This window comes from Camponotus floridanus, unplaced genomic scaffold (assembly GCF_003227725.1).
Source record: "Camponotus floridanus strain SB8 unplaced genomic scaffold, Cflo_v7.5 scaffold621, whole genome shotgun sequence".
Classification (NCBI taxonomy): Eukaryota; Metazoa; Arthropoda; class Insecta; order Hymenoptera; family Formicidae; genus Camponotus; species Camponotus floridanus.
Genome location: NW_020229794.1, coordinates 1 through 12,625, shown reverse-complemented (window position 1 = coordinate 12,625; position 12,625 = coordinate 1). Strand labels below are relative to the sequence as shown.

Sequence of the window (12,625 nt, the reverse complement as noted above, 5' to 3'; positions counted from 1 at the left end):
GATTGGCTGTGTCTAATCATACTGTGTCTAATCGGGCAATCCCCTAATAGAAAATCTCATAAAGAAAAATTACAAGGGCGCCATATTAAAAATAATAATAAGCCAATAAGGAACAGTGCTTTCTTACTGTGCATAAAGTTACAAATCTATAAAAATGATCGATCAATGATTTCGATCAAAGATGGCGTGCTTTCTTACTGTGCATAAAGTTACGAATCTATAAAAATGATCCGATCAATTGATTTCGATCAAAGATGGCGAAGATGACGAATAATATGTCGGATGAATGGTCCACGAAAAAGAAAGAAAAAAATCTAAATGATGTAAGTATCAATTTATTATATATTCTTACATTAAAATAAAAATACTGTTATTTAAGACTATTAAATATTAAATACTTTTGTAGATGCTAATGGACGAAGAATTTTTAAATGAAATATCAATAGAAGATCATTCCAATGTTCCTCTTCAGAAACCTCGTCTTTACGCCTCCTTCGCCTCCTCTATTCCCGAAGCTATCTCCGTCGCCGCTGCCCCCGTCGCAGCTGTCCCCGCCACCGCAGCCTCCGTCGCCGCTGCCCCTGCCGCGCTGCCTCCGTCGCCGCTGCCTCCGCCGCCGCTGCTCCCCGGCCGCCGCTGCCCTCCGTCGCCGCTGCCTCCGCCGCCGCTGCCCCTGTCACAGCCTGCCTCCGTCGCCGCTGCCTCCGTCGCCGTTGTGCCACTCCTGCACTCACCGCAAAACATGTATATCGCAGAGATCGCAGAGATATTAGAGAGGTAATTTTCATTACATGATAATGAAACATTATACTTACTATCTTTAATACTTATATATTTTTCTTACATTTAATTTGTATATATTTTTTTGCACTAAATTTCTTTACACTAAAACATACATATAGTAAGTAATTTTCTAACTTTAATAATTACTTTAATAATTACAGCACAAAGACCAAGGGATACAGCTGCTGGAATAAGAAAACAAGAAGAAAGATTTATGAATTTTTTATATAAATTATCTTCTGCCCATTATTATTGGGGTAGAAATCGAGGAAGGGACAGAAGGTAAAAAAATAGTTATATTTGTTAGTTTTTATTATTAGTTTATACTATTGTTAGTTTTTATTATTATTTTATTGTTAGTTTTTATTATTGTAATTTTTATTATTAGTTTATACTATTTATTAGTTTTTATTAATAGTTATATGGTAGTTATATGGTTATATGGTATTAGATGGTAAACTTAATTCCTGCCGCTAAATATTGTAAAATATTTACGGCAGGAAGTTTATCATCTAATATTACTGATTTAATTTATTTTTTTAATTTTTTAATTTAGAAAGTAGAACTTAATTATATATTTATTGATGGATTTACTTCATATTAAGATATTTTGATACGTATTTAATTATATAATTTTATTGCAGATTCTATCATCACACAAAAGATAGGAAAGAAAAACAAGACTGATGAGCTATAACAAACTACAGCAAATAAGAAAAACAAGACTGATGAGCTACAACAAACTACAACAAGACAAACTGTGATAAAATTAACTATAATTTATAGTTTATTTTTTGTTTTATTTTTTTTTCTTAATTATGGTTTATTTTACAGTTTTTTTTTTAAAGTAATTTAAGTAATTTTTTAAGTAACTTTTGTTCATGCCTCAAATCAAAATCAGTATAGATACTCCTGGAAATATGGTACTCCTGAATGGAAATAATATTTTGTTTAATAATTTTTTAGTTTAATTATTTTTTTTTTAAACTACTCATTATCACATTAAATATAAGTTGAAATGATAATATTAAATATAAGTTGATGAATATTTATTTTGTTTCTTCACTGTTTCTGTACTGATTTTGACATATATATCTTTAGGGCATCTCTTGATAGTATGACTGATACTATGACTGATATATATCTTATATATATCAGTCATACTATCAGTCTGATACTATGATATATATATATAAGATATATATCAGTCATAGTATCAGTCATAAAATGTTGTAGTTGATTTTTTTTTATATTTGAGTTTATGCATTAAATTGTTACATTAAATATAAATTAAATGTATGTAACTTTTAGTGCAAAATTAACATTTTTTATTTAATTGTATTTAATTGTATTTCTATATTCATTGTATGAATATTCCGTTTCATTGTATTTCTATATTTATTATATGAATATTCCGTTTCATTGTATTTCTATAATCAGTCATAAAATGTTGTAGTTGATTTTTTTTTATATTTGAGTTTATGCATTAAATTGTTACACTAAATATAAATTAAATGTATATAACTTTTAGTGCAAAATTATCATTTTTATTTAATTGTATTTCTATATTCATTCTATATTCATTCTATATTCATTGTGAATATTCTATTTCATTGTATTTCTCTAATTGTATTTCCATATAATATATTCATTATTTAAAATAAAGTTAATTATTAATGTACATTATTACTTTTTCTTCATTAAAATTAGTATTTTTTTGTATGTAATATGACAATAATATTAAATACTTTTTGGTTAAAATATTTTCTCATTCACGTTTTGTACAACATAAAAAGTATTATTATTTGATAATTCTAATTCAACAATTTTATTTCCAGATGTCATAATTTCCTTCTTTCTTAGATATATCTTTTTTAATTATAGCAAACAACTTATTCTTATCAATAAAATCTATAAAATATAAAGTTTTATCAGTTAAATGACATGAATGAATGATGTCTAATCTAAATAACTAATATTAAAATATATAAAATATATAATATTCTATATAACAAATATAATGTATATATATATATATATAATATATATATATATATACAGGGTCTACCAAAAGTGTGGAAACCCCTAAATATCTCGGAAAATATACGTTTTACAGAAAAGTGTTTCCAACAAAAGTTGTAGGGTTTAAGAAGATCTATATACTGATTCTATCAGTTTGACCTTGGATGGCGTCGTCAAGGTCAGGTCAAGGTCACATTGACTTTTTTAAATGACACCCCCTACATTTGATTGCATGTTCTTATAGCTTAATTCAAGAGCTTTCCAAAACACTATAATAATGTTCATTTTTATTAAGTACTTTGCGAGTTATGAGGGTTGAAATAATTTCTTAATTTTACATAAACCATAAAATATCTAGTAAACCATTCATTTTTCGATTATCTTACCTTCATACTTTTATGTACAAATTAATGAGAGGAATCAATTTGGTGTAAAGAAAACACATAGTTGTTTCTAAGAAAAAATATGTAATTTGCAATTAACAATTCCATATTTTTTCTTAAAAACAACTGTATGTTTTCTTTACACCAATTGATTCCTTTCATTATTTTGTACATAAAAGTATGAAGGTAAGATAATCGAAAAATGAATGGTTTACTAGATATTTTATGGTTTATGTAAAATTAAGAAATTATTTCAACCCTCATAACTCGCAAGTACTTAATAAAAATGAACATTATTATAGTGTTTTGGAAAGCTCTTGAATTAAGCTATAAGAATATGCAATCAAATGTAGGGGGTGTCATTTAAAAAAGTCAATGTGACCTTGACCTGACCTTGACGACGCCATCCAAGGTCAAACTGATAGAATCAGTATATAGATCTTCTTAAACCCTACAACTTTTGTTGGAAACACTTTTCTGTAAAACGTATATTTTCCGAGATATTTAGGGGTTTCCACACTTTTGGTAGACCCTGTATATATATATATATATAATTACATTATTGACATAATAAATTAACGTTTATTAATAAATTTCTGTAATATGTATCTATGAAAAGTTAATTAAATAAGGACATAATAGTATAGTATACTTCAATAATTAGTTCCGTTTTCCTAAAGAGAATTGATAATATCTATCCTTTAATGCATACGATTCTTATACTCTCGCTAGAGAAATTATTTTGACGCGTACTGTACATCTCTCATCGTCACGAGAACACAGCACCTCTTTCGTCAAACGTGCAAACCGTACAAGAAAAATATGTAAAGAATGCAGCTAGCCACGACGGTGACGTTTCTTAATTGAAAAGTTTCACATTGAAACTTTGCCTCGTTATATTTCTGCTTATAGAGCACATAGAGCAAAAATAAAGGCACTTTCCTTATATAAATCGAACCCAAGCAATTGATTGAGCCTAATAAGAATTTGATCGATTCAGCGGTTATTGAGAACCGATAATATGCATCACTCACAACTTTGCCTTTCGCGTAAAGATACACGGTGTGTCTTGCGCCTGAGTGATGATGACTCGACTTCAAGACACTACCGTGTCTCTTGATCCGTTATCGTTTCGCTTAAAATTCGAGTGTGTGAAAGTTAAGTTTTGTTATCAACGATAGAAGGTCATGAGACGACCGTTAAATCGAGTAAACCATATTAGCATTGTCATCCTTGAGATTACTGCGAGGAATTGCCGAGAAGAATTGCCGAAAATATGTGAGATCTTGTTACCGATTATCGTGAGGGAAAATTTAGATTCGATTTATATCGAAATTTTTCAGGATACGTTTACTGTTAACATCTACCGTAATTATACTTCTTGAGCCTCCTTTGTCTGTAATTAATTACTTTCGGATACCGTTATTTTAAGCTACCGTCAAAAATTTATGTAAAAGATACTTCGAGATATATCGAAATTCTGCGTGAGGCTCGTGCCTCCAAGGATGTTCCGAAAGTATACGCGTTACCGTAGTCTGATCGTAAATCTTTCTTTGCCATTGATTACCGAAAATTACCGTCGATTTTGTAGGGAAAATTAATTCAATTTATACTGAAATTCGTTGGCGAGGCCTGTGCCTCTAAGTATGTTCGGAAATCTGGCGTAGTTAGTCCGCGGATATTATAGATTACCGAACCGCTAATAATTTATGTGATTTTCTGTTCCTGTTATGATTTTTTGAGTTATATTTATTTCGGTATCGCTCTTTGTGTGGACTTATGATTTTCTATTCTGAATAGAGCGTCCCCGTTATTGATATATTTAACCTTCGCGTCAGCCATTACCGATTTGAATTTCGTTGTTGTTCAAACTTATGATACCGATTATTTAGATGCTGAGACTTATCTGTTCCTTTTCTTATATAGTGAATTGTCTATTATATTAATTTGTCTCTTATATGAATTTTCTGATATTTTGAATTGTCTATTATATTAATTTGTCTCTTATATGAATTTTCTGATGTTTTGAATTATCTACTATATTAATTTTGGCTCTTATATGAACTTTCGGATATATCGACGTACCTATTGTACTGATTCATCTACTACCTGAATTTTCTTATATTCTGAATTTATCTATTATATTGCTCTTGTCTCTGTATTATCATAGTTTAATATAACTTAAGTCTGTGTAACTAACATAATATTGAGTGTCGATTATTTCTCTCTCCCGATTATCCTCTAGCGTTCTCTCTCTATAAAATTCACAAGAATCCTGCCCCTCTGCCATACACTGAGCCCGGACATTACCGTTACCGTACCAATATCGTGGCGCGGAATTACCGCGCCTGGCGCCCAAATTCACTCTCTTTCCAGGAGATTGACAAGTTACCGTTTTTTTTGGAGATACCGTTTTAAAACCTAATACCGTCAGCTACCGTAACCGCCAAACTTGCACGCTACCCCTCGGGATCGGCGTTCTCGAGGTGGGCAAAAGTGTCGCAATATATATATATATTATTTTCTTGATACTAAATAAAACATATGCGCTTTTTTCTGATTCTGTTCTTTTTCTAAATTCTATTCTTTATATTCTTTTAAATTTTATGTTTATTTTTTTATATTTACTTTTTATATGTTGTGACGTGACGCTTCTTAAGCTCCGTCACAGTGACCCTGCCGAGGGGAAGCCGCGTGCGCGGGGTCGTCCCTCGCACCTGAGAGGGGATTGAAATTTATTATAATCCGACTATTCAGGCTTTTTAGCGTAACCTTTAAGATTCGTGTAGCGAGTGCAGCGGCCGGTGCTAGCGTAAGATACCGTGTAATGAAGGAAGATACCGAAGAGACCGCCAGGAAGAGACGGAGAATGGACCCGAGATACCGTGGAGGAAAAAGAAAAAAAGGTCATGTATTGAGATCCCGCGTCACCGCTAGTCAAATATCGGAACATTATTAATTCTGCCAAAAATTTCAGAATGATACCGGTAGGAAATCGGAAGATCGATCATCCCGGGCTGCAGACTGGGAGGGATGATATACTCCAAACAAGACGGACAAGGATACGGCCTGGCCAGCCTGCCGAGTCCGAGCTGCGGAATTATTACCGATACGCTACCACCAGCATCAAGCTAGAACCTCTGTGTAAGGGCAACGCCGTCCTACAACGGGGACGTCGAAGGGAGTGGAGAACCAACCCCCCCGTTTTCCGAGAAATCGACAAGATGGGCCGAAGATCGGCGCGGGATCCGAGGGCCTCGCGGACACAGTCAAAATTGGACACTGTTCGGTGAGCTTGTGACAAGTGCACATCAACCTGCGAACCCGGAGGAGACGACCCTGAAGGAAGCCGATACCAACGGATATTGTAAGCCGTCGCACTAGTAGAGTAGTAATTTGCGTCCGGGATCAGCTGGCGTCGACTCTTTGAGAAAGATCGTCGCAGGGCGGCGATTTTATCGTAACCATTATCGCGTAAAGTAAAATACTTGTACCGTTAATTACCGGACGCCAACTGTCCCCGGGTGCCGCGAATTTACCCCTCTCAGGAGGGGTTCGTGCCAATAGTCCCGTTTCGTAACGTAATTTCCGTACCGTTTCGTACCGTTTAATGTTGTACCGTTCCGTTTTATCGTTTTATTACCGTTACGTCCGGGCCGAACCGCAAGTCATCGAGTGACTTGGCAGATTTTGAACCGCTTCGTATCGCTTACCGGAAAAGCGGGATTTACGCGGACAATATCTTTGCGAGCTCGAGCTACCGTAATTAAAAGAAAACGGCTCTGAAAGAATATAGTATAAAGCGAAATCTCCGTCGAGATACGTATATCCGTTATCGTTCCGTTTCAAATTCGAGTGTGTTAGAGTCAAGTTGATGTTGCCAAGATAAAAAGTCGCGAGGCGACAGTAGGATTATAGGGGGAGTTCTAACTCGGGTCCTCTCAGGAGGGTGAGACGCGCGGGGGATTACGGTTGCGCGGGGGAATGACGTCACGCGGGACGGAGGGAATTTCGGCGGCGGCGCGTGTTAGATGTTTTACGGCAATATTATATTACATGCCCGGCTGATAAACAATATTGCGTACGAACATGTTCGGTTTATAAATAATATAAACAACAGCATTTCTTTGAAATGCATCGCGTGCGAGAACAACGCGTGCGAGGGAAAGAGACTTAAGATTAACGCATGAGAGAGAACGATACTTATAACTAGCGCAGGGATGGGAACGCAAGAAGAGGTCTGTAAATAAATACATTTTTCCAATTAAAAATATAAAATTTAATAAATGTGTATGACTAATAAAATAATAAGTATAAAATAATAAGAAAAAATATAAAATATAAAATTTAATCCGTTATATTATAAAGTGCCCATTAGCTCATCAAAATTTACATAACAATCGTCATTATGATTTCTACTTAGATCTCCATTCAGATTATTTTGTTCTCCATTCTGATCTCCATTCAGATTTTTCATCTCTCCTGAAACATTCTCCTACAAAAAAATCACCCCAAAAATAATTACTTGAATATTTTAAATTAATTTCGTAATTATATTAGCAAAAATTATCCGTTACCTGTACATTCTCTTCCTGTTGCTTTTTCTTTTCATATGCGTACTTTTTGTATATAATTTCAGGTGGACATTTGCATTTACGAGATTGACATTGTGTACAATACCGCGTTATATATAATAATTTATGATGATTACCAGCAATGCATTTTTCTAAAATCATCATATTCAATATTATGATAAAAATCATTCCAGATTATTAAATCTATGTACGTTTGGTTTATGCCCGTTGGGATACGTATATTTATACACGGCGTGTATGTGCAGTCATTGATACACCTATCTACCCAACTGTAATCGACATTTTTATATACCGGGTGTTTCAGACCACCCGTACACCCCATTTTAAAGCAAAGGAAGTGGTTATTTTGAAAAATGTTTCAGACAAAAGTTGTTGAAGATAAAGTAATGCATTACATGGTAAATTTGATTGACCTTGGGTGGGCGTCGTGAAGGTCATGTCAAGGTCGACTTGAATTTTTTAAATGGGAACCCCTATTTTTTCATTGCATATTCTTGTAGCTTATCTCGAGAGCTTTCCAAAACACTATAATTAAGTACCTTTTTATTAAGTACTTTTTGAGTTATAAGGCTTGAATAATTTCTTAATTTTATATAAACCATAAAATATTAGTAAACCATTCATTTTTCGATTATCTTACCTTCATACTTTTATGTACAAAATAATGAGAGGAATCAATTGGTGTAAAGAAAACACATGTTGTTTCTAAGAAAAAATATGGAATTGTTAATTGCAAATTACATATTTTTTCTTAGAAACAACTATGTGTTTTCTTTACACCAATTGATTCCTCTCATTATTTTGTACATAAAAGTATGAAGGTAAGATAATCGAAAAATGAATGGTTTACTAGATATTTTATGTAAAATTAAGAAATTATTTTCAAGCCTTATAACTCAAAAAGTACTTAATAAAAAGGTACTTAATTATAGTGTTTTGGAAAGCTCTCGAGATAAGCTACAAGAATATGCAATGAAAAATAGGGGTTCCCATTTAAAAAATTCAAGTCGACCTTGACATGACCTTCACGACGCCACCCAAGGTCAATCAAATTTACCCATGTAATGCATTACTTTATCTTCAACAACTTTTGTCTGAAACATTTTTCAAAATAACCACTTCCTTTGCTTTAAAATGGGGTGTACGGGTGGTCTGAAACACCCGGTATATAAACATGGTCTCATATTCAAATATTTACGAAACGCAATTATAGCGTCTAATACATTGGTATTGCCACCATCTTCTGAGTCTATGATTCGAGTAATTTTACGTTTACTGCCGAAATAAGAGTAATCATCATCATCGTATACATCAATTGAGAAGTGTGTCTTCCGAATTTCACGAAAAATTTTCAGTTGTACATGATCGGGCCATTCGATATACCCATTCTCGTACATATTAACCTCGGCTTGTCTGACGAAACGTTGCTTACGCATACCTCGTATGCCTAATTCTCGATCGCGCACATATTGTGTTATCGACAACTGTTTAGTGTTCGATTTTTCCATAGCACTATTGTTGTCATCTCGGAAAAGGGTGATTATGCATCTCCATTCGTCTATACGTGTTTGCAGCTCCATTGTTGTAATATGAAAAAATATTCACTTCTTCACTTTCGATTTCTTCACTTTCGATTTCTCGACTCGCGCACTGCCAAACTTTCTGACAAGGCAGCGAGATCTCGAAACGAGATCGTATAATAGAGATGTGACATTATCCCATATCGTCGTAAACGCCTCGTAAAAAGTACGCGCGGTCCCATATATTTATCGAAAGTATAAGCAATATTGTGTCGCATGCCCGGTTGATAAAAATATAAACAAATAGTACCTCAGAATCGTCTTTCACGATTTTTTCTCGGAAGAATTTTTAACGTATCAGCGCCGATGTTTGGCTGCTTTGTACCCTTGCTTCCACCGCTCGTATATCAGCGCTTTCGCGGTACACCCCTCACCCCCGATATAAGTAATTCTAGATTTTTTTTCGTTCGACGTATCCTTATCTTTCTTTCTTTCCTAGTGTTTGCTCTCTCATGATAACTCTCTCTCTTTCGCGAGGAGCTATGCATGAAAGCTGGGATGGGCAAACGCAAAGAAAGTACACCACGATATAGTAAACTTAAAACTCTTTATTCATGTTTTTTACATATTTTTTGTCTTACATATTATATGGACTAAAAGCTAAAGCCGCCAGCTCGCAATCGACGAGTTGATGCTTGTTGAAAGCGTCACTCGCGCGTATTACATTTGATACTTCTTTAGGATCCGTTACAGTGGACGCGATATTGGAGAATTGCGTAAATTTGACATCGACTGTCTCGATCACTTTATTCAATCGATCAAAAGTTACATCTATGCAATCATCGAGATCGAACATACGATGTAACGTCGATTCGACCATCATCATGCATACGTTCGAAGATTCGAGACTTATGAGTTTGGCATCGTTAATCGTACGAACTCGCACTGTTAGCGGTCCAACGCTTATAAAATTATACATGTCGTGAGAGTCGTTCCGAAGGAGATTTAGAATATTGCGACGTTGCTCGCAGAGTCCCTTCCACGTTTCGAGAGATAATATCAGTCCCTTTCCCCGATGATCTCCTATGACAATCTCCACGTAACTCGGCGGACCCACGTTGATACCGATTTCGAGGAATTTGAATTCCGTAGCTGTCAATGCGTATCGTCTGCCTAGTATACGAACCGCACGACGCTCCGACGAAATGCTACGGGAAAAATTAAAATTAAGTAATACTAATAATACAATTTGTAAAAATAGAAAAATAGAAAAATAGAAAAAAATGTTAAACGAAACTTACTCGTCGTATTTGTTCTCAAACGATGGAGTTTTATCACGACTCGGCACGTAATTATTCACGTGTCTTCCGATGCCGCTGCTGCTTCTTTCAACGTAGTACATTTCTCTGGGAGGTTATGAAAAGTGAATCCACGAGCGCGACACTGAATCGTACAGGAATTAATCGGTTATACCGACGCTCATCTACCAAAAGTATAATGTAGTGGTGGGGGATCAATGCTTCTAACGCATTGGAATTTAGGATAAGAGGGAGGCGGCGCTCGAACAAAAGAATTCTTAGAAACGCATGCAAAGGATTAGGGTGGGGAAATAAGAGAGATAACGCATATTAATGTTTACATATTTTATTTTTCTCGCAATTCTTTCTGGCGTCGCGACCACCAGTTAAATATTTTGAATACATTTTGTAAGGCGCAATTCTTAACATGTTTTCCGCATCGCATACTATTCGTATCATCTAATTTATTTAGAGCATCGATATCTTCGTAATCCGCATCCAAGGTTTCAATAATATAGCCGTTCCCCGCATCGTCTAGTATATCGGCCAGCCATTTTCGCTTTTCAAGTCCTTTGACGTACACGACAGACGATTCTTCTTCTTCTTCTTCTTCATGTATCGTACCAACGACAGCTGTTGTAATCGCACGCTGAGCCAAGCCATACGGAACGTTTCCGTCTTCCCATTGTAATCCGTGATGATTTCTAATCAGCCATGAGACTTGACATCGCTCAGATTTTGTAAGCGTGTGCCACGGTACGGGACTTGCGAAAAAGTAATGCGATAGAACGTATCCCTTTCTCAAGACTGCCGCTTCCTTCACGACAAAATTTTTCCCAACGATAAATCCTTGCAGATCCACAAACGTTGGTACGGACATGACGAGATCTCTCTCTCTTCGATACGCCAGTCGAGAGGAACGACAAAACTCTAAAACCATCTCGCAAGACTTTGATTTATATCATGCTCCTCTTCCCCCTCTCTCTTGTGTCGCAAACACTTAGGTGATTTTGCGTACAACGTTGGTCAACGGATTGTACTGGATCACGCGATCGTGTATGATGAGACAGTACGCAGTGGTATTCGGCGGCACGTTCTCCTTACACTCGAATTCCAATCTCACATCCACGGTCGCGCTCTTGACCGATTCGTTTTGTCGAGAACAATCGATAATCACGAACGGACCGTAAAGTTGAAACATCCCGACGGAGAGACTCGGCTCGAGATACTCGTATCCGTAATAATTCTTGCAGAAGCGCATATACGTGTCGTACAGAATGGAATATCTGTTTTTATCGAAATCCAGATTCATATCATCGTACGGATAATATTCCGAATTCAGATAAAGTTTAACGTTGATCAATTTGCAGTGGTCGAATTCACTCGCATCCTTAGACATGACATTCTTCCGACCTGTCTGCAGAGCGAAAACGACGTATCGTGGTTTCTCCAGCTGAGTCGCGGTCTTAATGGCCACGAATGCTTGGTTGTAAGCTGCAATAGCGGATACTCGTACAGATCCCACGAGCGAAAAGCCATGCTGAGATATCGTCCGCTTTCCAGAGCACGGAGCATCGACAACTTTTTGATTTCGCTCAACAGCACGTGAGGCATTCGCCATTGTATCTTGAATATGTTGAGCTCAGGCTCCTGCGCCGAATTTCCAAGCAGACAATTGTCGTCGTTGCGCGATCGTATCAAGATCAATTCGTGACGAGCGTTAATCACCACGCGTCTGTAATCCTCGCAAAATCCCAGCAACATGTAGAGCGGTACGCAAAAATTGAAATGTCCATTCGCGTTGGTCAACGGTTCCCAGCCGGCGTTTTTCATAATCACGCTTCTATCGGATGATACCGTTACATAGTTTTTTGAGCGTTAGTAGTTATTCCTACGTTTCTATTGCGATCAATCTCAACGCCGTCGAGTTCGTATCGATCTCGTCGAACATGAATGCGACGCACTTGATTTTCCCCGTGCAATTTCACTTTCTCTTCACTGCTGGTCTGTGTTTCGTTAGTTGT

General features: G+C 36.0%; 1 protein-coding gene across 1 annotated transcript; it reads right to left on the bottom strand.

Moving 5' to 3' along the window:
- Window positions 1-483: 483 nt before the first annotated feature.
- On the bottom strand, window positions 484-9,363 carry LOC112639405 (glycine-rich RNA-binding protein blt801-like). The gene is made up of 2 exons (XM_025413227.1): window positions 9,167-9,363; window positions 484-724 (listed from the first exon to the last, which is right to left on the bottom strand). The coding sequence occupies exons 1-2, from the start codon at window positions 9,361-9,363 to the stop codon at window positions 484-486; spliced, it is 438 nt and encodes a 145-aa protein (XP_025269012.1).
- Between the last annotated feature and the right edge of the window lie 3,262 nt (window positions 9,364-12,625).

Bases quoted from the DNA above. Each gene is read 5' to 3' on its own strand.
- LOC112639405 (XM_025413227.1), bottom strand. From the start codon at position 9,363: ATGGAGCTGCAAACACGTATAGACGAATGGAGATGCATAATCACCCTT. The intron at 725-9,166 runs GTATATCGAATG...CGGTGAGTGCAG, and splicing joins GTTAATATGTACGAGAATGG to GAGTGGCACAACGGCGACGG.